The sequence below is a fragment of the Trachypithecus francoisi genome, unplaced genomic scaffold (assembly GCF_009764315.1).
Source record: "Trachypithecus francoisi isolate TF-2019V2 unplaced genomic scaffold, Tfra_2.0 Lachesis_group9, whole genome shotgun sequence".
Lineage (NCBI taxonomy): Eukaryota > Metazoa > Chordata > Mammalia > Primates > Cercopithecidae > Trachypithecus > Trachypithecus francoisi.
In genome coordinates, this window is record NW_022681474.1 from 24680908 (window position 1) to 24706951 (window position 26044).

At 37.7% G+C, this 26044-nt stretch overlaps 1 protein-coding gene across 3 annotated transcripts in view; it reads left to right on the plus strand.

Moving 5' to 3' along the window:
* The first annotated feature begins 559 nt into the window (after positions 1-559).
* Positions 560-26044, plus strand: part of SPAG6 (sperm associated antigen 6) — a 64057-nt gene continuing 38572 nt past the window's right edge. For 2 of the 3 annotated variants that reach the window (XM_033209841.1, XM_033209844.1), the window contains exons 1-4: positions 560-775; positions 862-957; positions 17922-18088; positions 21550-21733. In XM_033209841.1, the coding sequence (XP_033065732.1) occupies positions 751-775; positions 862-957; positions 17922-18088; positions 21550-21733 (472 nt within the window). In that variant the 5' untranslated portion in view covers positions 560-750. The remainder of the gene's footprint in view (positions 776-861; positions 958-17921; positions 18089-21549; positions 21734-26044) is intronic. The other variant, XM_033209842.1, reaches the window with a different exon arrangement.

Sequence of the window (26044 nt, forward strand, 5' to 3'; positions counted from 1 at the left end):
CTCTGAGTGCTCTTTAAATGCTTCTGTATTGTGTAATTAAGTGTATGAACATAGTTGTCATGCTCCTCCAGGAATCTTGAAACCAGGAATGCCAGGTATATAACAGCGGGTTACAAAGGAAAACACGGATTCTTAAATCAGTGTTTTACTGTCAGTGCAGTGTTAAGTGTCAATGCATCTTAAGTTTTGCATTGACATTCTTGTGTTGATCGGATTCTACAATGTCACATGTGAGATTTCTCGGGACCGTCGAAGCTCAGACAACTCCAGGGCTGCAGTTTTCTCGTCTGGCCGCACTCGAACCAGGCTCCCTTGGCGCGTGGGGCCCTCCTGGCGCTCGGTCCCGACCCACGCCGCAGTCAGGACACCACGCCGATCTGGGGTCGCTTTGTAAGGAGCTCCGACCTCCAGGCGGTGGAGGGACACTCGACGGCGCGCGACGTCCCAGCGGCTCCGCGAGACAGGCACGCTGCGAGTCCCTGCAGTCCCAGTCCTCGAGCTCGGGCGTCTTCGCGCTGCCGCCCCGCGCAGTGAGCACAGGCACCGCGGCCATGACGTCACGCCCGGGACTGGCCGTTGCCACAGGACGGCCGCGTTCCGGTTCCGGTAGGTTACCCGGGAGACTCTAGTACACAGAGAAGAGGCTCCCGTCGGAGGCCGAGTCGTCGCCACGATTGCCCTCTGGGCTGACTCGCAGGCCAAGCCGCTTCCCCGCAGAGCTCAAGGAGGGGAGACCGTGGCGGGGGCGTCATGAGTCAGAGGCAGGTGCTGCAAGGTAGGGCCGGGGCGGGCAGGCGCCTTGACGGGCTGGCGGCTAGGAGACCCGGTTGCGACGGGGTCCACCGACTCTCTCTCCCGCAGTGTTTGAGCAGTATCAGAAGGCCAGGACCCAGTTCGTGCAGATGGTGGCGGAGCTGGCGACCAGACCCCAAAACATCGAGACGCTGCAGAACGCGGGTGAGCCCGGGGCCCGAACCCGCGTCGCCCCCTATCACCGGCCTCGCCCCGCGCACGGAGTCCCCGACGCCTCTGCCCCGCTCCCCTGCCCGTGGAGCTCTTGGGGAGCCGCAGGGTGGGGACGGGAGTTCGCAAAAGCATCCATTCTTTTCAGCGGGTCTTTGGGGTTCAGGCCGAGAGGGTGAAGCTTCCAGATGGGTGTGGGAGGTACCCGATGTCCCTATTTCCATCTTCATTGCACACAGGCAAGTGTCAGGTTGAAAGTCGAGGCCCTAGGAATTGCCTGGAAGTCATTTTACGTGAATGGGACTCTACCCTAATGAGACCCATTATATCCAAGTGCCATTTTGCGTGTCACCCTGCCTTTGATCACCTTCGACTTCCTCACCGCAAAGCAATTCCAGTGGTTTATACGTGATTTCTCGTCTTGCTTTAGTGAAAAAGGAATGATATGCTTACATTTTTTCTAAGAAATTCAAAGTAGATAGAGACCAGACTTTGTGAAATCTTTGTGCCTAGTTCATTGTAGTCCTCAGTCCGAATTCTTGCAGATGTGAGAGGGGGAGAGAGAGGGAGAGAGATCTTCTTATCTCATAACATAAACTGATAAGAGAAAGATGGTTCTTCTTTTTCTTCATTTTTTTTTTTTTTGGATGATTCTACCATCATCTGAACTGTAAGGTAGCATTTTATCACTACTGTGTCATGAGAAATCTTCAGTTTATAGGATGTGATCTTTAAAACTAACACATAATTTGAAAAATTAAGAACATACTGGTATTAAGAATACTTAAGGTGTAATGATTACTCTGGGTTTTTTTGAGGGGAATTACTACTGCACCTATGTGATACTTCGTTTTGTCACTAGGATTTTTGACATTCCTTGTGTGTTTTTATTGGGGGGCATGTATTTACAATACAGTGTATTTTATAACCAAAAAGCATTTTAGTTTGAGATAATTGTAGATTCACAACTGTAAGGGATAATACAGAGTGATCCCGTGTACCCTTTACTCAGTTGCCCACAATGGTAACATTTTTCAAAACTGTAGTGCAATATCACAAGGAGGACATTGACACTGATAAAAATTCATTGATCTTATTTAGGTTTTCTCCTTTTAATTGTTCGTGTGTGTGTGTGTGTTTTGTCCTATAGAATTTTATTCCATATGTATCCACCACCAGCACAGTCAAGATACAGAACACTTTCATAATCACAAGGATCCTCTCTGTTGCCCTTTTATAGCCACACACACCTCCTGCTGTCCCTAACCCTGGGCAACCACTAATCTGTTCTCCATTTCTAAAATTTTGTCATTTCAGAATTGATAATCCTTTGTTCTATAGTTGTTTTATATGGGTTAATTTTCTGTATTCTGTGTGTATGTGTGTGCACTGGTACTCCTCAAGGTACCCAGAACAATACCGGGCACATAGTATTTAATATACACAGATCAACACAGACTAAGGTATTAGAACATGTTACATTTTAGAAGTGCATTTAAAAGTACATTTTAAAGTGTAAACTTTTAAAGTTTTTTCTCTCAGTCACTCTCAATGACCTTTGTGAATGGACACTTACTACTTAACAAAGATTTACTTTCTGGACAATATGAATAGGGCCAAACTAAAACTTTTAAAATAGGAAAATAATTGATATTATTTTTAAATTTTAATACTGAGATGTTAAAGTATACATTTAAGATATGGAGTATCATGTTTTAGTTAGTAGTGACAGGTTAGCTCCTCCCATAAGAGTGCAATGTAGAGTTCACAGTGGAATTTAATCCAAACTGACAGTATAAGTGGCTTAGATATAAGATTCTACACTTATGGTCTGGCTTAGGAAAGACAAATATGAAAGGAATATAACTTTATGTTTTGAAATTCTCTGCACTTCACTAATATCTGGGTAGCATGCTAAAATGTTTCTTTCCCTGAGGAACTTACTTTTAACATATTTCATGTTATCTAGATTCAATTCAAGCATTCCTTTAGCAATTTTAAACAGAGACATAATGAATATTTCAATGTATTTATTCTTTTGATTAAAAAATAACCTGTAAGCTTTGTTAAGAAAGCTTTTCTTTCTTTTTTTTTTCTTTGAGACAGAGTCTTGCTCTGTTGCCAGGCTGGAGTGCAGTGGCATGATCTTGGCTCACTACAACCTCCACCTCCCAGGTTCAAGCGATTTTCCTGCCTCAGCCTCCTGAGTAGCTGGGACTACAGGTGCGCACCGCTACACCCAGCTAATTTTTGTATTTTTAGTAGAGACAGGGTTTCACCATGTTGGCCAGGATGGTCTCGATCTCTTGACCTCGTGATCCACCCGCCTTGGTCTCCCAAAGTGCTGGGATTACAGGCGTGAGCCACCTTGCCCGGCCAGGCCAGTTTTCTTTCTTAATAGTCAATTAACCATTCAAATGATTTTGTTCTTTTAAAAAATTACAATAGGATTTAAAAGTGCTTTAGAATGAGCCTCAGTATGTATAAAGCAATTCTACATTATGATCAACCATTTTTTCAGTCAAATGCCTTCATTTTGGTAGCTTAAGATACCAATGCATTTTACTCCTGACTTTGACATACTGTCTACATATCTAGGAAGATTTTGTTTGTTTTCTCACTTTTCCCTCCAATATGCTAAGTAAATATATATCATGAATCCAGGATAATATAAAAAATATTTTCCATATAGGGATCATGATCAAACCAGTAATTCCCTCATTAAGAATATTTCAAATTATTCTATGTGAAAGGAATATTAAAGGTGAAAATTGTCAGTGGAGTATTTATTTCAAGTCTCTGATCTTTTTTATTGTGTTTTTGATATGCTAATAAGAGAATTTGCCTTATTAAATATGTCCAAAGTAATTGCCAAAGCAGATAAAGTATGTTGCAACATCTTTTCTTCAGAGTTATTTGGAAAACAGTAAGTTTGATTTCTTTCTTTTTTTGTTTTTTGTTTGTTTGTTTTTGAGACAGGGTTTCACTCTGTTGCCCAGACTGGAGTGCAGTGGCACTATCACGGCTCAGTGCAACCTCTGCCTCTGAGGCTCAAGTGATTCTCCTGCCTCAGCCCCCCCGAGTAGCTGGGATTATGGGTGTGTGCCACCACGCCTGGCTAATTTTTGTATTTTTTTTTTTTTTTTTTTTTTTAGTAGAGAAGGGGTTTCACCATGTTGGCCAGGCTGGTCTTGAACTCCTGACCTCAAATGATCCACCCGCCTCAGCCTCCCAAAGTACTGGGATTACAGGCATGAGCCACCATGCCTGGGCAGTAAGTTTGATTTCTAAGCAAAGTTACTACTAGAAAGAACTGTGTACAAAGCATCTATAACCTTGAGGTGTTTTTTTTTTTTTCTCACCGAGGTTTTATTCCTTCTAAATTAAAAGAACACCTATGAACAATTAAAAAGTTTAATGTCTGTTATAAAATTTCTTTATGTACTCTCAAATTCTATATTCGAACCATTACCTCTTGCAGCTATTTAAAAACAAATTTTGATACTTCCCGTCTGAATAATTAGTAACACATGACTGTAATAGTAGAGACAATACATTGTTGCTTCTACCAAATGTAAAATTTCAGCAATTGGAGGTGTTTTGTTAGTTATAAAATATAAAAAAACATGTTTTGTGGCTTATTGGAATACCAGGCCACTTTTAGTTCTGTTTAGGAGGTCTTTCGAAATACACTAATAAAAGCTCCAAGAAAATGACTTTTAAACTTAGCTATATAAAATAAACTTTTCCTGAACCAGCTATTTATATAAGTGGGGTAAAGTTTAAAATATTACTCAAAATTTCACATATTACAACCTATAGTAAAACATAGCAAATCAGTAGTTATGAACATTTTCAGAAGAGTAGGAATAAATAAGTTTGTATAACACTTTACATGTGCACCTGTATGAAGCTAATTTTCAGATTGAGTCAATTTAATGGGTTCAGAATTCAAGAAAATAAGTCAAATATGTTGTTGACATAAAGTAATTTTAGATTACATGTATCTGGAGCAGGATAAAAGCTCCAGATTAACTATCTAGTACCTCTTAATATGCTATGAGAAGGAAAAACCCTGAGTAAGCATTTATCATGTATTTAAGACATACCTTGATATGTACATGTGTTATGATCCTCTTACAAACCTGCTGTTTCAAAGGATATTGAAACAAAAGAAAATTAACAAAGCAACTACAAAAAATTAAACCAATCATGCTATTTAAGTTTGACTTTTTTTTTTTTTTTTTTTTTGGTATAAAAGGAGTCTTAGCAGTTGTGAATGTGAACGATAATTAACTCAAAACACTAACTTCTTTTTAAAAGATAGGGATAGAGAGGTTTGTTACATATGCTTACGTGGAAAATATGCCAGGGAACTATACACTTTCTGATTTTGTATGTACCAAACAATATGTTCTAAAAACAAAAGCTTAAGTCAGAGTTTTATTCAGTGTTCCAAACCACTGTTCCTACATGGGCATTGATCTGTTTTGTTAGCTAAGCATTGGTACATGGTAGAAAATAATAGAGTCAGGGTTAGGCTCTCATTGTTTCCTTAGGAAAAAAATGGACAATTAAAAAAAATCCAAACTGTAGATGAGCCTATAAGAAAAGTGAGGGTTACAAATAGCAAATTTCGTAGGTTAAATTTTACAGATTAAAGTTTTGATATTTTCAAAAGTTTTTGAAAAGTTATTTAGGTATGCCATAATCCTACTTTACATTTGAATGAGGTTTCAGGATCTTTGCACTTCTGCCTGGAATCTTTCCCTATACTTATTTGACTAACTAATTTCTACTCAGTCTTTATGGTTCTGTTTTGGTGCTGATTCCTCAAGGAAATCTTGCCTGAACCCTCACAGTAAATTAAATCTCTCAATTTATGCTACCCTTGCTCCCAGTATTTCTGTTTTCCCCACTAACTCCACTAACCCCATTATGCTATGCATAAATTCCATGCATAGCATAATCAAAATGATTTAGGATGAAGGAAGGAGTAACTGAATGAGGAAAAGTTTTTTGAAGTAGTAATTGTTTTCACATCCACAGGTTGGATAATTGTTCTCTTCACAAAGTGAGTTAGGACCCAAACTGGAACTAGAACTCATTTTTAATACTGCCTCATTCTGTGCTCTTTCTACCTTAACTTGTACGTATTAGTAAACTATTTCATGTGATTCTAGGAATTCCTAATAAACCTTGGTTTTAACTGTTGAAACAAGTGCTGTCTTTAGGTATTTGAGTACCAATGGCTGTCCAATAACTGGGAAATGTGGTGGCTTTGGAGGTCTCCTTGAGGACTATTGTGGGAGTTTGAGTGGAGGCCAGATGCAGAAGGCTAACTTCAATTGATAAATTCCTGCAGGTTTCAGGGAGTGGGAGTAGTATTTAGTGTTTAAGCTGGCCTCAGATCTCCAGAGGGCCTTTAGGCTTCCTTGGGCTTCTAATTAGAATCTTACCAAACCAGGAGCTCTTTTTTTTTTTTTTTTTTTGAGGCAGAGTCTCGCTCTGTCACCTGGACTGGAGTGCAGTGGCCAGATCTCAGCTCACTGCAAGCTCCGCCTCCCGGGTTTACGCCATTCTCCTGCCTCAGCCTCCTGAGTAGCTGGGACTACAGGCGCCCGCCACCTCGCCCGGCTCGTTTTTGTATTTTTAGTAGAGATGGGGTTTCACCGTGTTAGCCAGGATGGTCTCGATCTCCTGACCTCGTGATCCGCCCATCTCGGCCTCCCAAAGTGCTGGGATTACAGGCTTGAGCCACCGCGCCCGGCCATACCAGGAGCTCTTTAAATGCACCCAGAGGAAAGTTTGTAATCAACTGGAAGTTGGGAACCAAGGTAGTCCTGCAGAGACTACCTTGGACTGAGACCCTGTCTGCATGAAGTGCAGGCTAGAGGAGAATTTTTCAGAGCCCTGGGCCGTTAGCTGCCTGTGACTCACTGACTGCTCTCCTGAAATACCCAGGGGTAGAATACAGTGAAGTGGGAGGCACTTGGTGTTTGTTGATTGATTGATGTGAGTATATACTTAACATTTCTTGCTTTTTAATCATGCTTTGTGTGAAGTACTTTTTGTTCATGGGGGCAGAACTTTGGGATTTCTATTGAGTGGTTGTACTGGCCTTAGGAGAAATTCAGGGCTACATCCTCAGAAAAAATTTGGCCTTGTCTTGTAGTGGGTGGAATGGCCTGTGCGAATACAAGTCAGGCCTCCCTAATTTTCCAAGTGAAATCTTGATTTTACCATATACTCCATGCTTTCTTTCATAAGGATGGCTCAATTTAAAATTTATTGTTTATTCAGTTTGTGTTAAAATTCTTGCTGAAAACAAGTGATATTTGTGTGCGTGTGTGTGTGTGTGTCTAAATGAAATGATCTCTATTCACTTTTCTAAATATTCTGTGTTCTATACCTGTGTCAAGTTAGAATCACTATTAAAGTATATTCATAGGCTAGATTATATTAGTTTCCCATATAAATGTCTTTGTAGACTTAGTTTAATAATATATCCCCCTTTTTTTAAAAAAATTGAGGGATTATTTTAAAAAATAGATGCTTAGATTTTCCAGTAGCTGCTATAAATCTGTGAAGACATTGTCTATCTCGTTAAATTTGTAATATGAAGATATAATTGTATATTCAACAAATATTTATTTATTTATTTATGTTTTTGAAACGGAGTTTCACTCTTGTCACCCAGGCTGGAGTGCAATGGTGCGGTTTCTGCTCACTGCAACCTCCACCTCCCGGGTTCAAGTGATTCTCCTGCCTCAGCCTTCCTAGTAGCTTGGATTACAGGCATGTGCCACCAAACCCGGCTAATTTTTGTATTTTTAGTAGAGACGGGGTTTCACCAGGCTGGTCTTGAACTCCTGACCTCAGGTGATCTGCCCACCTGGGCCCCCCAAAGTGCTGGGATTACAGGTGTGAGCCACCACACCCAGCAACAAAATATTTATTAAGTATTACATGATATAGGTATAATATATAATATATAGGTGCTAGATATGAAATCTCAGGAAAAACATGTTCCTGCTTATTTTTATTTCACAAAATGTTTTCCTTTTTACTTTTGCTGTCAGGAAACAGTGCTCTGTTCAGAACTCAGTTACAGCAGCTATCTTTAACCTACATTTCTGATAAAATATCAGTTCTCCTCCCCACTACGTAGGGGAGATGGTACTGTGTACGTACCTTTGTGTACATATATTAATATTTTGGAGTAAACTATTTCAAATATTTTAGAGTAGTGAAGTGTGAATAAAATAAAACATTAATTCTATCTAAAGATAGATTTTTCAAACTGATTGCCTTCCATACATTTTCTCTTGACATGTTACCCATGAAAACTCTTGGAGCAGATAATCCTGTTAGTACTGTCCTGTTTATTCTCTGTGCTGCCCCATTCCTGATTTCAGTCTTCTGCAAACAGATGGATGTAATTAGTATTTACTGTAAAAGAGAAAACACATTAGTAAAAGAAGACAGGACTAATTCAACATTGGCAGCTTTCTAAAAAGACTTTCAAATTAAAATAGAGTTTTGTCTACACAGTATGGGGTGATTTTAGATGAGGAAACAGTTTGAATGACCCATTTGAGTTCCTTAAAGCTTTATGAATTTATGTTAATAGTGCTATGCACGTACCTGACTTCTTGTACCTAAAAAGAAAATAACTGTGAACACAATATTACTGATTTTGCTTTTATTTTAACTAAAATTTACCGGAAAAGAGATAAAATTGCACATTAATTTTCACAGCTGGTTTATTCATTATTCAATTAACATTTATTGAGTGTCCAAGTGCCAGGTGGATGTTTAGATGCTGACCCTGCAAAAATAGGAGGCATATTCCCTGTGCTGAAGTGGCTTATTTGCTAATGGAGAGACATATAAATAAATTATTGTTTATTCGAAGGGCACCTTACTCAAGATTTGGGAATGAGGGATATCGTTCAAGGGAGACATCTAGGAGGAGGTATATAATCACACAGATACTGTGCTGAATTTCCTGGGAGTTAGCCAGATGAAATGGCATTCAGGTAGAGGGAACATTATGTGTAAAGGCACGAAGACAAGAGAAAAGCTTGTGCTGATGGAAAAGGCCAATGTTTAGTATGACTGGAGCTCAGGATAATAGGGCAAGAAGAGGAGAGTCAGTCATGGTTGGAGAAGAAACAAGCCTAATTATGAAGGGCCTCATATGAAGTTTAGATTTCTCCTGAAATTGATGGAAAGCCATTGAAGTGTTTTAATTGGGAGAATCATGGGATCCACTTTGTGTTTTAGAAAGGCAATTTTAGCAGTGTTTTGGAGAGTAGATAGGAGGGGGTTAAATCAGGATCAGGAGAGTGGGTGGTCATTTTTGCTATAGCAGTCATGTTGGATAAGAAATATTAAAGAGGTAACATCTGCAGGACTCGGTGACTTAGGAGTAGGGGTTGGGGCAGGTAAGGTGAGAGATTACTTCAAGATGACTCCTGGACTTCTGATTGCTTGGACACATTAGCACCATTCATCTGTAGAGAAAGAATGCAAAGAGCAGAGAGAAATGGTGATTTTACTCTTCAGTGGTTGAAGCGTGTCTGGGATATCCATGCATCAGTGACTATGGTGATGTACAGTGCTAGGGCTCAGGAGAGAGATAGCTGGAAAGAAAGATTTGGATATGTGGAACTAACATGTTCATTTTAAAAGTATATTAAAAGCCCATTTTATATTTCCTCATGTAATTGTAAATATGTTAAGTTCTAGTCATTTTATCTAGAGTATAATGCAAATCCAACTTTGCATAGCTTTCATGTTCTAAATCTTACTCAGTTGAGAATCTCACAGACAGACAGTGATGGCTGGGACCTAATCAAGAGACAGCTGGCCACTCATGCCTGTAATCCCAGCATTTTGGGAGTCCAAGGTGAGTGGATCACCTGAGGTTAGGAGTTCGAGACCAGCCTGGCCAACATGGTAAAACCCCATCTCTACTAAAAATACAAAAATTAGCCAGGTGTGGTTGGCGCCTGTAATCCCAGCTACTCGGGAGGCTGAGGCACCTGGGAGGCGGAGGTTGCAGTGAGTTGAGATCGCGCCACTGCACTCCAGCCTGGGTGACAGAGTAAGACTCCACCTCAAAAAAAAAAAAGAAAAGAGTCAGACAGTTGCACTGAAAAAATGAATTAAATTTTGGTTTCATATAGTACCAATGGAAGATAGTTATGATTAATGCTAATGGTAGAAATAATATGAATTCAACAGACTATACCCTTTGGTATACATTCCAACCCGGCTCATAGGCCAGTTTTTCTTGGCAAATGGGCTGTGATAGACAGCGGGGAGGAGAAACGGGAGAGCATAGACTCGAGCCATGAAGAGCATCTACCTCACTGGATTGTAATGAGGGTTACATGGGTTACTATTTGTAAATTTCTTAGAGAGGTACCTGGCACATGGGAAATGCTATATAAGTGTTTGCTAAATAAGTGAATGAATTTATGATGTGCTGGTCCCCATCCCATCTTCCTCTCAGCCCTTCCCACTCAAAAATGTTATATCAGGTATGGTAGTCCTTTACTCACAAACAACTGAATCAACACTGCATCACCAAACAAAACTTGGAAGATACTATAGCTAATGAGAATAAATTTCAAAGGAGAAAATAGATTATTCTTGCTCATAATAGTTTCTTGAATTATTTACTATTACAATTGAATTCTATGTAAAAAGGCCATACTTTTTGTGATTCATTCTGACACTTTAAATAAATTACAGGACTTTTTGTGTGTTATAAGGGATAACGCCCTAAATCACAATTGACTTTATGTCTGAAGAAGTATTTCAAGAAAACAAGGCAAATAGATATGTGATACTAAAATCTGTGATTTCTTAATCAAATGCAGGAACAATAGCCAGAGGTATATAATCAATAAAGGCTGGAAGAAACCAAATCAACCAATTCAAGAATTCCCCAGGGGCCATTGAACTTTTAATAGTTCTTCATTACAATGGATGGTATTAATTAATGAGTCATTCACTAATAATAAAATTATGTTGATGAAAATATAGTAAATTTAGGGAACTGATTTCTTTAGCATTTTTATTTATCAAGCACTTGATGGTGTTTATTTTGTTCTAATCTTCCTAGCACCTTAGAAACTTTATCTAATTCTCACAATAACTGTGTGAGTAGTCCTAGAATTTGAGGGAACTGAGGCACAGAGATGTTAAGTAGTCTTGCCAAGGTCCCTCAGCTAAGAAGTGGCAGAGTCCAGATTTGAACCTAATTAGTTTTCCTCTAGATTAATGCTTTTAACCACCTTACTCTGTTGTCTGTCAAGATGGGCAGTCATGTAAGCTTCCTTCTGTTTGTAAAGCATGAAGTTTCTATTATATTCTTTCTTATTGGACCCCAGAAAGAATGCCTGAGTCAGATGGTAATATTGACAGTGAAAGGTGAATCCTTTACTGTGTAATTGGTTAATTTTGTGCAAAAATCACTTGTAAAACTTGAATGAACTGTAGTAGCAGTTTCATAGTAAGTGGTTGCATAGAATGTAGCTTTAGATTAAAATGAAGCATATTGTTGGAATTTGAATTTTTAAAGCTTTGTAAAATTTATAGTAACAAATATCTAACATATCTTATAACTTTATGATTGATTTTTTTTGAGATGGAGTCTCATTCACTCTGTCACCCAGGTTGGAGTGCAGTGGCACTGTCTCTGCCCACTGCAACCTCCACCTCCCCGGTCCAAGTGATTCTCCTGCCTCAGCCTCCCAAAGTGCTGGGATTAAAGGTATGAGCCACAGCACACAGCTGGGTATGGAGTTTCTGTTAGGGATAATGAAAAAGTTCTGGACATCGATAGTGGTGGTGGTTGTACAACACTGTAAATGTACTCAATGCCACTTAATTGTACACTTAAAATGGTTTAATTGATAAATTTTGTTATGTATATTTTGCCATGATAAAAAAAATTAACAAAGCAGGTTAGAGGTAACCAGGGCAACAAGATAACTTTACTATGACATAAGTGGACTGAAGGCCCAGTTTGCAGATACTGTTTGTTTTATTTTTCATTTAACTTTTATTTTGAGTTCAGGGGTACATGTGCAGGTTTGTTACATAGGTAAACTTGTTGGGGGCGATACTTGTTTTTAAAGGAACAAAGTTGCAATGTTAAATGTCTTTGTAAAATAGCAGACTGAGGTAATATGTATATAAATTATATGCTTGAAATATAAGAATGAATGAGGTGTTTTTTGTCATTGGAAAAACTTGACATTTTCTTCCTGATGATTTCTATATGTCACTGGCATGCAAAATAAAATAATTTGGCCTACATTGTGTTATAACAAATTAAATGAAAAAGTTGTGATTGTTTTGAGGGTATTTTATAATCTCCTTCACTAGACTATTAGTTTCTTGACAGCAGATGTCAAGAAACCTTAAGTCATATATTATTCCTATTGCTTGCTGCATGGTTAGCCCTGATATCTTTTTTGAATGAATGACTGTGGACAGGATCAGTGTGGCTATTTGTTTGTTTGTTTGTTTTTGAGTGGCTTCTTGTTTTTGTTTTTTTCGTAACTGGATTGCAATGTGGGAATTAAAAGCAGTGTTTTCAGGCCAGGTATGGTGGCTCACACCTGTAATCCCAATACTTTGGGAGTCCAGGAGTTCAAGACCAGTCAGGGCAACATGGCAAAACCATGTCTCAAACAAAACAAAACAAAGCAAAACAAAACAAAAACAAAAGTAGTGTTTTCAGTATAGCACTAGAATAAGAAAAATAGATAAGAACTCAAAGCTATAAATTATGTATATAGGAGCATTGTAAAGATTTATCTTTAAGTTAAATTTCAAAAATATTTTCACATAATTTCATCAGTTTTCATAGAGCAGACAATTGTTTTTATAGATAATTGAGTTTAATATGTGAATTGTTATTTTTAGTATTGAATATAATATTACATAGTATATGTTGAGTCCTTCAGCTGAACCCCAGTGATGTCATTTGCTCCTTACTAAAGGCCTTGTTTATCAGATATTGTGGCAACTATTCAGACTACTTTAATTTGTGAACTGTAAATTTCCATGCATTCACTCACCATGGATTTCTGGCTACCTAATGGACAGGAAGGTAAGAAAAATTTCTTTTTATATTCCTTCCTTCCTTCCTTCCTTCCTTCCTTCCTTCCTTGCTTCCTTCCTTCCTTCTTCCTTCCTCCCTCCTTCTTTCCTTCCTTCCTTCCTTCCTTCCATTGTCACCATTTTTTTTGCAGTTTCCTTGAATATTTATCTGTATTTTTAAGAGGAACTTGTAGTTAGAATAACAAAGTCTCCATGTTTAATATATGTAAGAGGTAAAAACATGTCTCTTTAGAGGAAGAGAAGCACATGGGGACTGATAATTATGAAACACTAAGAGGCAATTTAAGGACTAGAAATTTGGGGTACTATTTTTGAGAATTTATTTTCTTCTCCAGTAAAAATGACCTTATGGAAGGTCATTTATTGAATAAGGTTATTCCAACAGATATTTCAAATGGACACTTTAGCTTTTATTTATATAAATTTGTAGATTTAAAAATTTTTCAGAATTCTCACTGTGCTACTGTCTAAACTAAACAATATAGGAAAATTATAATAGAGCAGAAACATTTCACATATAAGCCTAACTTTGACATTGGATATAGAAATAGAAGGAAGAGAATTATGAGTCATTTTATTGGCCTTATATTAATATTTAATGAGCCAGATGCAATATAAACATGGAGAAAATATATAAAAAAGATAATTCCAGCCAGGTGTGGGGACTCAGGCCTGTAATCCCAGCACTTTGGGAGGCCAAGGTGGGTATATCACTTGAGCTCAGGAGTTTTGAGACCAGCTTGACCAACATGGGGAAGCCCCGTCTCTACTAAAAATACAAAAATTGGCTGGGCATGGTGGTGCATGCCTGTAATCTCAGCTACTTAAAAGGCTGAGGCAGAAGAATCACTGGAACCTGGGAGGCAGAGATTGCAGTGGGCCAAGATGGTACCAGCCTGGGTGACAGAGTAAGTGAGACTCCATCTCAAAAGAAAAAACAAATACTCCCTTGGGTATATGGAATAGTTAATACCTTTTTGAGCGGGCAAAATATTTTACTTCTAAATTATAAACTAAAATTTTTTAAAATTGGGAGATTTGTGGTAGATTAAATACTATAACAAACACTTATAATTAAATATTAGAATGCCAGGTAAATTAATTCATTCTTTTTTTTTTTTTTTTTTTTTTTTTTTGAGACGGAGTCTTGCTCTGCCACCCAGGCTGGAGTGCAGTGGCCAGATCTCAGCTCACTGCAAGCTCCACCTCCCGGGTTTACACCATTCTCCTGCCTCAGCCTCCCTAGTAGCTGGGACTACAGGTGCCCGCCTCGTCGCCCGGCTAGTTTTTTGTATTTTTAAGTAGAGACAGGGTTTCACCGTATTAGCCAGGATGGTCTTGATCTCCTGACCTTGTGATCCGCCCGTCTTGGCCTCCCAAAGTGCTGGGATTACAGGCTTGAGCCACCGCGCCCGGCCTAATTCATTCTTAAATCCTTAATATGTGTTCACAGTTCTTTAGATTTAATTCAAAATATAATTCAATATGAAAAATTTCAAAAGATGATAAACCACTGCCTTTACATAAAAATATCAAGTGAGCAAATATATATCCCCCAAAACAAAATAAAAAGCCCAGAATAATCAGGAAAAAATAACATGAAACTTAATTGTGATTCTTTAAAGCTATTCTAAGCATACTTTTTTTTTTACCTCATTCATGCATTTATTATGAAACTTTAAATATATGTTAACAAATTTAGATTTTCTTCTTTAGAGTATTGATTTATTTTAATTATAATAGTGCGTATTTGTTATAAAAAATATAAAGTAAGGCCAGGCACAGTGGCTCATGCCTGTAATTCCAGCACTGTGGGAGGCCAAGATGGGAGGTTCTCTTGAGCCCAGGAGTTTGAGACCAACCTGGGCAACATAGTAAGACCTCCATCTCTACAAAAAATAAAAAAAATTAGCCAGGTACAGTGCACTCAGTTATTTGTAAGGCTGAGTGGGAGGACTGCTTGAACCTGAGAGGTTGAGGCTGCAGTGAGCCATGATTGCACCACTGCACTACAGCCTAGGCAACAGAGCAAAGCTATGATTCAAAAAAAAAACAACAAAAAACCAAAAAACAAAAAATGAAAACATGTAATGCTCGATGATAATGACAACACAATGTCAGGCCAAACCCTGTGCCCAATTCAAAAATGGTCACAGGGCTTGGCCTGACATTTCTTCAAAGAAGATGTACAAATGGCCAATGAGCAGATAAGATGCTCAACATTATCAGTGCTATGGAAATGCAAATCAAAATCACAGTGAGACACTACCTCATCCACATTCAGATGGCTGTTATTTATTTATTTATTTTTTTGAGATGGAGCCTAGCTCTATCACCCAGGCTGGAGTGCAGTGGCACGATCTCAGCTTACTGCAAGCTCCACCTCCCGGGTTCACGCCATTCTCCTGCCTCAGCCTCTCGAGTAGCTGGGACTGCAGGTGCCCACCACCATGCCCGGCTAATTATTTTTGTATTTTTGGTAGAGACGGGGTTTCACTGTGTTAGCCAGGATGGTCTCGATCTCCTGACCTCGTGATCCGCCCGCCTCGGCCTCCCAAAGTGCTGGGATTACAGGCTTGACCCACCGCACCCGGCCTGCTGTTATTTTTTTTTAAATGGAAAATTACAAGTGCTGGTAAGGATGTAGAGAAATTGGAACCTTGGTACTTTACTGATGGGAATGTAAAGTGGCTGAGCTGCTGGGGAAAACAGTTTGGCAGTTAGTGGTGATGGTCACACATTGTGGATGTACTTAACTCCACTGAACTGTAAACTTAAAAATGGTTAAAATGGTAATTTTTGTTTTATTTGTATTTTACCCAGTAAAAAACCAACAACAATGAATGAAGTAATAAAGCAAACTACAAAGAGATGGACAATTGTTTTAAATCCACCTTTCCTGAAATAACCCATGTTACCATTGAGTAGTCATGCTAATACCTTTTTCTGTGCTTTAAACTTTTGTTGTGAGATATTTCAGAAATTATCTCTAGCAAACAGTATAGATAATAATATATAAGCAACACCCATGAACACTGGATGTGTTGAACATGAGCTATGACCCAAGTGTGGGCAGGGGCCTCTATGTGTCTGCAGTGCTAACCAGCCTTCGTGGTATTCACACCTGCAAAGGTGATAGAAGATGATCTAACCTAGTCAACTTAGGCACAAAACTAATGACTAAGTAAAACCGGAAACTAGGAAAATCCATAGGTCACATCATTAAATGTGTCTGTGATAAGCATCACTGCTCTCTGCTTACGTTATTTGCTAGTACTCTTTTATTTTAGTCTAATCCTAAGTATTACTATAATGGCTTCTCGGCCTTTGGCTAAGATCAAGTGTTTAGATGTTACTGTAAATGTTTTCTTTTTGTTCTATTTCAAATGTTTCTGCATATAATACTATAAAAGAATACTGGTAATATTTGCTTTTGTGTATAACTGGGATACGTTTTTAAAGAAAAGATTTAATGATATCTAATTGACTAGACTGGTGTAAATTAAAGTGTAGAAAGTCAAGGGGTACTTTGTTATAGTTTGAATTCTGTCATTACCTTTCTTGTAATCTTAGACTAAAACAGCATCATTAAAACAGAAATGGCAGTTGACTCTTTTGCAGATTTTACAGTAAGGCAAAGTTAATAGAAAGAGCTGGAATATCCGGTATAATGACCACAATACGAATACTATTGGTATCTCTCTTCCCACCTCCTCAGTTTTCAATATGTGTTATTTAACAATTATCAATGAAAAATGTATGAAGTATATAACCTTGCTTCACCATTCGTTAGTTGTGTGACAACCTTTCTCAGCCTCAATTTTCTCATCTGTAAAATAGACATAATAGTAGGGCCTGCTTCATAGTTTTGTTATAAAAGTTAAATGAATTATTATGGAAAAAAGTCCTTAGAACAGTGCTTATATATAATAAGTCCTTGATAAATATAAGCTACTTTTACTTTGTTGCTGTTGTGGTGATGATGATGATATACCTACTATGCATTCAACCCTTGGATGAATATGATGAGCACTAGTAATACGCTTCCTTATCTCCAAGACATTTATTTGGAGATAATATGCAGGTGAGGCCTTGAAATAAGCCTTGAAAGATAAGATTTGCAAAGTCTGGGGGGAGCCCTATCCTTTTTGTGCTAGACATCATAGCATAGTCTACAACCTTTCTCTGCATGCCTCATGATAACCCTATCAGGTAATATAGACAGGACTTGCTGAATCAGGGATTGTTACCTAAATCCAAAGCCTTTCTTATTTCCATGCTGTACTGCATGTTTAATAATTATAGCTTGTGGCCGGGCGCGGTGGCTCAAGCCTGTAATCCCAGCACTTTGGGAGGCCGAGACGGGTGGATCACGAGGTCAGGAGATCGAGACCATCCTGGTCTACACGGTGAAACCCCGTCTCTACTAAAAAAAATACAAAAAAAAACTAGCCGGGCGAGATGGCGGGTGCCTGTAGTCCCAGCTACTCGGGAGGCTGAGGCAGGAGAATGGCGTAAACCCGGGAGGCGGAGCTTGCAGTGAGCTGAGATCTGGCCACTGCACTCCAGCCTGGGCTACAGAGCAAGACTCCGTCTCAAAAAATAAAAAATAAAAAATAAATAAATTATAGCTTGTATTATTCTGTGTCTTGGCCAGTTAGGTACTTCTAAATTTCCATTAGTTTTTAGTGAATAGTTTTGTTTTTACTGATTTTTTCCCTTTATTTTTACTGTCTGCATATATGCCAAATTGTATTTTTGCTTTTTAATTTTAATTTTTCTGACTTCTATTCTTTCGTAATTTAACTCAGGTGTAATGTCTTTGCTGAGAACTCTTCTTCTGGATGTGGTCCCAACAATTCAACAGACTGCTGCTTTGGCTCTTGGGAGACTGGCCAATTATAATGATGACCTAGCAGAAGCTGTTGTGAAGTGTGACATTCTTCCACAGCTTGTTTATTCATTGGCAGAACAGAATGTAAGAATTTTAAAAAACTAGTTATATGTTTTTTGTTTTAGATCTTTAAAAATGTGACAGTTTGGATACAGTTGCAAGCCTGTAGGCATCAGAATTATTAGGGGGTTAACACAATCTCCAATTCTCTGAGCTGCATGTAATCGTATTTTTAGGGTATTTTGCTTTGGTGCCGATAACCACCATTTATCTATTATTGATAATATAAGGAGAAAACATTTTTTAGGGGATAATTATACATAAAGCAGTATTTCTATATATGGGAGTTTTAAACAATGCTATCGGATCTGTCTTAGGGAAGTATGTAGACCCTAGGCAAATAGTTGATCTCAGCAATCCTTATATGCTGGTGAAACCAAGTTAAAGGAAATAGTGAGAGACAGCCTTGAGGCAAGGGCTAGAGAAGCAACCAAAAAGAGGAAGAGAATAAGTATGTGTAATGGAAGGTTTGAGAAATCTTTTATTACCAAGTTATAGGCATGTCAACTCTGTTAAGCACTACCTAAAAGTGCCCCATTTTTTCCCCTCCTATCTGGTACCACTTTCTATTTCTATACAGTGCCAGCTATTTGGTTTTCACAGTAGTTAAGGACCACCTGTAGGTAGGTTTTGGACTGTTCACTCTATTCTGTTAGTTTATCGTAACCTAGGGATAGAGTTTTCTTGACATATCTTTGGGATTAAATTCCTATTTGTGTAACAAAAAGACAAGCCAATTGAAAAATGGGCAAAGGAATTAAATAGACATTTCTCCAAAGAATATGTACAAACTAATGCTCCACAGCATTAGTCATTAAGAAATGCAAATCAAAACCACAATGAGGTATCACTTCATACCTTCTAGGGTGGCCATAATAAAAAATAAAAAGAAAATAACAAGTGTTGGTGAAGACATGGAGAAATTGGAACTTTCATACATTGCTGGTAGGAATGTAAAATGGGGGCAACCACTGTGAAAACACTTTGGCAGGTCCGCAGTCAGTGAAACATTTGTTACCACGTGGCTCAGCAATTCTATTCCTAGTTATATATCCAAAAGAATTGAAAACAGATGCTTCAGCAAAGCCTGCACACAAATGTTCATAGCAGCAGCATCCACAATAGCCAAAAGGTGAAAGCAACCTAAATCGATCAACAGATGAATGGGTAAACGAAATGTTGTGTATCCATATGATGGATTATTAGTCACAAAAGGAATAAAGTACTGATAAATGCTACACCACAGATGACCCATAAAAACATTATGCTAAGTGCAAGAAGCCAGACACAAAAGGCCACAGATTGTATGGTTCCATTTATATGAACTATCCAGAATATGCAAATCCATAGAGACAGAAGCAGATTAGTGGTTGCCAGGGGCTGGAAGGAGAAGGGAATGGGAAGTGACTGCTTTATTTGTAAGAAGTTTCTTGTTGGGGTGATGATAATAGTCTAGAACTAGACAGTGGTGATGGTTGCACAACATTGTGAATGCACTAAATGGCACTAAATTGTATACTTTAAAATGGTAAATTTTATGTTGTACGTATTTTGCCAGAATAAAAATAAATCCTAATGGTGCAGAAATTTGCCTTATGTTTATAGATCAGAGAGTCACTTACTAATGCCTGTTACAGCTCTACAAGGAGTCACAGAACTTTTATTTTTCTTGTGGATATTCCTTCTATCATCAAATACTGTTAGACTTTCTTCCTCTTGGACTCTTAGCTCTTTCTTTTGAGAGCAGAGTCTGTATTCTGGTATCCCACGTAGAAGATTTTCAGTAGAAGTTTTCTAAGTTGAATGAATGTTAATTAGTTGTAGAGAGACAAAACACTAGAGCAGAAAAGTGAGGAGGCAGTGAAAACACGAAGCCTTTGCACCAGCTTCTGTCTCCCTCACCTTCCAGCCTTTAAGTCATTTCTCACAGGAGATTTAATCTCCTCTTTATGAGGTACAAAGTCCTGTGGTTTTGCTGTTTTTTTGTTTTTTGTTTTTGTTTTTTTTTTTTGGCCTTTCTTTTGATGAGGAATGGAAGAGAAGAGTGTTAGGAATTTTGGAGAAGTGAAAATTAGGAGAAAGAGGGAATGAGATCAGAAAGTGTGAGTTATAGGCACTGTAATTAATAGTGACTCTTGATACCCATAAATGATCTGTAAATTTGATAATTCTGCACTATAAAAAGTCAGATTAGCTAAGGTAATGAAAATAAATGTATCACCATTTTTTCCCCACATTTGTAAGAAAATAATCTATGGGAATCTACTTCAAAGCTCTACAGTAATATTTAGAGTAAATTAGTAGAAATTTGGTTGCTTATATAATTTAAGAAACTAAAGAAAATATGTCAAATCAAAAACATCAGTACTAACATAGCATGTTTCTTATATTAGCAACATATACTGATTTTTAAGGTATACTATGTTTAAGATATACTCGATGTGTTTTTTTCTCCTGTAATTTTCATTGTATCAATATTATAGTCTAAGTGAATAGAATGCTTTCAAAACAGGTGCTGTAGTCAACTAGTGACTTTTTAGTAGTCACTGTGAAGAAATAGAAACTTAGAATGTAAAATAGGAGATTAAGTGGGTTTTATTAATAACAGAAAGAGGAGACCATCATTGTGTCATTATGCTAAACATAAAACCATAGTGAGTGTCACAGCCACATATTTCCTATATATTTAATTTTTTTAGCAATGTGAAGAGAAACATGTTAGTCTTGTGTTTTAGTTTCATTTACTCATTCCTTAGTCAGACACAATGTATCTATAGGAAATATAAATATGAAGCAGTATTTAAAATTTACAAAATGGTAAGTAATTTGCTTTTATCTTTAAAAAAGCATTTCTAGAGAAAATAGCTTATATCCCATTGTTTGGTTGATTTATTTGACAGGAAAAGTTTTAAAATATGTCATGAATGTTTTGCCTTTATGTTTATTTGATGATTGTAAGCACATTTTGGAACATGGTTGTTACTTCAGAATAACTGGGGACACCAGAAAGATTAGTTGAGGTCATGAAAGGCCTACCATGCTTAAAGACTGAGGGCAAGTAAAGGAAATGAATTGGTCAGTTGACAGTGAGCTTAGTTGCACATGCTAACGATCTAAGAGTTCCCAAGGGTCAAACAATACATTTTGGTATTGTATTGTATAGATACATAAAATCTCATTATTTTATGAATTTGTGGAAAGTATGTTTATAATTTTATACAATTTCCAAATGCACACTTCAGGATAAAACATTTGAAATACAATGTAAAACCTACCTTGTTTTCAGTTTAGTTACTGAACAGAAGCAATGAGGGCACATCAAATAATCAAAATTATTTTGCAGGATGTTTTTCATCTTTTATATTCAAAAGCTGTTGAGCTTTATTTACATTAATGTTATTTTTATGTTAGTTTTGGTCTATGTTAGATTTTGGTTTTTCTAAGTACTCAATTCATTTTGAGTTTTGTCTATTTGACCCTTGTAGCGCTTCTACAAGAAAGCAGCTGCCTTTGTGTTGCGAGCGGTCGGTAAACATTCTCCCCAGCTAGCTCAGGCAATAGTTGATTGTGGAGCACTGGATACACTGGTCATATGCTTGGAAGATTTTGACCCTGGAGTCAAGGAGGCTGCAGCCTGGGCACTTAGATATATTGCAAGACATAATGCAGGTAATTTAAAATATGCACGAGCGTATTTTAAAATAGGATTATTACAATTCAGATTTATTAGGTAAATCCAGTTTTGCTTAGTAAACCATAGATGGGGTTTTAATGATGTTACTGTATGTGATGAGAAGTACATTTTGAATGATGGCCAAGTTGTTTGGATCATATATTCACAAACAAACAGAAAAACCTTATATATTTCAGTCTTTATCTTACAGAAGGGAAATTTGAAGAGGTGGAGAAAAGGAGAGAGGGGTGGCAGGGGATGGGAGAGTGGGCTTGAGTCTCAAAGGCCTTGGTAAATTGGTTCAGTTATTAGGTTGGTGCAAAAGTAATTGGGGTTTTTGCCATTAATGGCAAAACCACTTTTGCACCAACCTAATAAAAAATTGTTTTAGTTAGTCACCCTCTTGGGGTCATTTGGTCTTCCTGCCCATTCATGATAGGGAGTTCCAAACCAACCAGGAGACGTATCATGAGTGAGTGATGTTGAGGAGATATAGACATAACTTTCTGGAAAATATTGGTATTCAACTCATACTGGGCAGGAAGAAGAGAAGGAGCATGTTCTCCTATAAACTGACAGCTCAGTGGGGTCATCAAGAAGGGACCTGGGCCTCTTGTGAGAGGATTGTGTCGATGCACCCTATTGGTAAAAAGTACATGAGGAACATAATTTTCCCCATCACTTTACAGAAGTTGCTTATGAACAAATAACATAAGACGAAAATACAGTTTTAAAATAAACATATGTAAAAATGATCAACTTTGCTAGTAATCAACAAATTGTATATGAAAACATCAATGAAGATCTTTTTAACCTGTTATATGAGTGGAGGGTGGTGGCAGAAGAGTAAAGCAGCAATATAGCCAGGTGATTAAGAGCACCGTGGCATTAGACAGGGTCTGAGTTTAGTTTAGATACTACCATTTAGTTGCTGTGTGACCTTGGACATGGCTTATAAACTTTCTGAGCCTTAGCTTCCTCATCTGCGGAAGAGGATGACTAATAGTGGTTACACTGGAGATTTGTTGTGAGGATGATGATGTGATACATGTAAAGCACTTAGATCAGTGCTTGGCTTATGGAAATACTCAGTAAATGTAACATATTAGTATTAATACTGAAGGTTAGAGTGGACAATATGACATGTGTGCACACTGGTGGAGGAACTACAAATTGTATAAACTGGTGGAGAGCAGTTTGACAAAACTATTAAAGTTGTGAAATAGATCATGGCTACCCTAAAGAAGCCTGCTTTGAGAATTCATCCTAAGGAAAGAATTCCACAGGGTGGAAAAGCTATAGATTCATGAAAATGTTATTATAGCATGATTTGTAAACACCTCAAATATTTGACAGAAATTTAGTGGATAAATTATGGAACTTAATGAAATCTCAGGCAATAAATTTAAAAGGTAATTATGAACCTGCGTGGTAACATGGAAAAGTGATTATAATGTTAAAAAAGATATAAAATTGTGTATTACAATTATAATAATGTAAAATTAAGTTTTTATGTGGATATAATTACAAAAAAGTCGTGTTTGTTTTCCTAAGGTGGTAAAATTAAGGAATTTTTTCTTCATGTTCCAGATTTTCAGTGTGTGTCTATGTCTAAAATATTAGCTGCTATGTATTGAGTAATTAGTATATGCCTGGCTCTGTGCTGTGTGCTTCAGACTCATTATCTCATTTTGATTGCAGTTACCCTTGGGTAGGTATTACTCTCGCTGTTAAATGGAGAAATAAAGTGGACTTTAGAAGGGATATCCAAAATTGTATTAATGGTAGAACTGGAATTTGAGTCTGTCTGACTCCAAAGCCTATGTTAACTACTATACCATACAGCTTCACTAAATACTTCCTGAAACAGTATTGAAGAAAAACTTCAAAACAGAAACAGGAAGAGGCTCTCCTATGGTTATATTTAATTTGGTTCTTAAAATGGTGACATTATTACAGACAAAATAGAAATAAAACAGTATAAAGGCAAGTTGAAAAAGACAACTGTTGTCATGCTTAGAATTATTAAAAATTAAATTACAAATTATTAAATTATTTTCTTAAATCTAGATTTTGATTTTCCAAATATGTTTACCTTGAGACTATTGTTTAGTACATGTTGATGGAGAAAACTACAGCAGGGTTTTAAAGCAAAAGCTGGTTATCATGGGAAACTACAAGAGTGTATTTAGTAAGTTTTTTTTATGCCAGAGGGACACATTACAGATTGTAACATGAGCTTTGGAAAAGAGCTTTGAGGGACAACTGTATAGATACTCTCTGAAGCAGGTGCCCCATAGATAACATTTCCACCCCTTCATTTTGTTGAGTCTGGGGCAAAATGATTATAGTTCATAAACAGGATCTATCTTAGGGGTCCCATTCCAAATTCTGCTATATTCTGGCTCCCACATGGAATTTCCACTGTAATTTCAATATTTCACAGTAGTTAGGGGCCTGAGACCCAGAAGCTCCCAGAAGACTTTATTGCATAGATTTCTCAGAAGGAAAGGGAATTGTTACCTAGTAAACAATAAAAGTCATCACTCACATCCATATCAATGAAAATGGAGGATTTACCTCCAAATAACCTGATTTTTTTTTTTTTTTTTTGAGACAGTGTCTTGCTCTGTCACCCAGGCTGGAGTGCAGTGGTGCGATCTCGGCTTACTGCAACCTCCGTCTCCCAGGTGCAAGGGATTCTCCTGTTTCAGCTTCCTGAGTAGCTGGGATTACAGGGTCGCCCCACCATGCCCAGCTAATTTTTGTATTTTTAGTAGAGACGGGGTTTCACCATGTTGGTCAGGCGGGTCTCGAACTCCTGACCTCATAATCCACCTGCCTCGGCCTCCTAAAGTGCTGGATTACAGGCGTGAGCCACCACATCCGGCTTTTGTTTTGTTTGTTTTTTGAAAATAACCTAATTTCTTTATGATTTCCTAAAAGCAAAATATATTGAGATTAATGAATATTAGTGGAAAACTGTTTGTTAGACAGTTTAAGAAATATAAACCTTAAATTGAGATGCAAAAGAAATAATGTGTACCTTTAAGGGCAATAGAAGGAAAAAGTTCTGTGTATAGGAAACACAATTAAAATAATTATAGAGAGAAGCCAATGGGCATTACCTGACTTTTCCTTATTTGAAAAATACAACTTCTAAAACTTATTTCTATGTATAGATTTTGAAGCATTTTACAGACAAACAAAAGGAACTTTGGGCTGACAACCAGAATGGTGGGGTTTTTTTTTTTCCAACTGTGTACAAATCATATCATTACATTTTATGATTGAATCACCAGTTATTGAATACACATGGCAATGTTTACCTCTGACTTTGCAGATAAATAAGTGATTTCTTTCTAGTTTTTCCTGCTCCTTACTGACAGCTGAGGTAAAATTCTTCTCAGATTGGCTTTCTCTTTTCTTACTTTTTGTAACCCTTTCCCACTCTGCAGAATTCTTCTTTTGTTTCCTCATTCACACAACTTTTTTTAGTCTATTGTTATAATTGTTCTCTTTTATTATTAGCTATTGTTGTTAATCTCTTACCATGCCCACTTTATAAATTAAACTTTAAAAAGTTTGTATAAATGTAAGGGGTACAAGTGCAGTTTTGTACATAGATATATTGTATAGTTATTCTATTAACATATTTATTTATTCAACCAATATGAAATCTGTCACTGTTTCCAAGGAATAGTCTTGTTTTGGAAAGGGTGCCTCAAGAGCCTGTGCCAGCTGGAAGCGTGATGGGCAAGGAAGGAGGGATGGTGGGATTCCCCAGCCACTGGGCTTTCTCAGCTGGTGGCTCAGCTGCCTCAGGTGGGTGAGGGAGTCTGCTGCAGGAGGTCCCAGGCCTTCCTCCCCTGGTCCCCAGCAGCCTCCCTCAGGCCTTGTGACTGAAGTCCTGCGGCTCTGTGGAGAGTGCTTCCAATGAATGGCCTTCTGTGGAGACGGGCCACAATGACAGCACTTGGGACTGAGGTGAGAGCAGCAGCCTGGCTGCAAGTGTGCGGAAGTGTTTTGTGTGAATGGTCTTCCACATTTGGGCTCAAAAATGATTTTTAAGTGTTTATTTTGGGAGCTTTAGCTAAAAAAAAAAAAAAAAAGGTGTTTCTTTGCGGTAAACTTTGGCTTATCTCAAGCCTGGCAAAGAGGAATACATTTGATTAGACATTCTACAACTTTTAAATTATTGATATGATTGTCATGTAGATGATGAGACTGAAGTAGAGAGGTTAAAGGATTTATTCTGGTCACACAGCAGTTTATGCTGGAACTGCTTGGCAACTGCTCAGCACTTT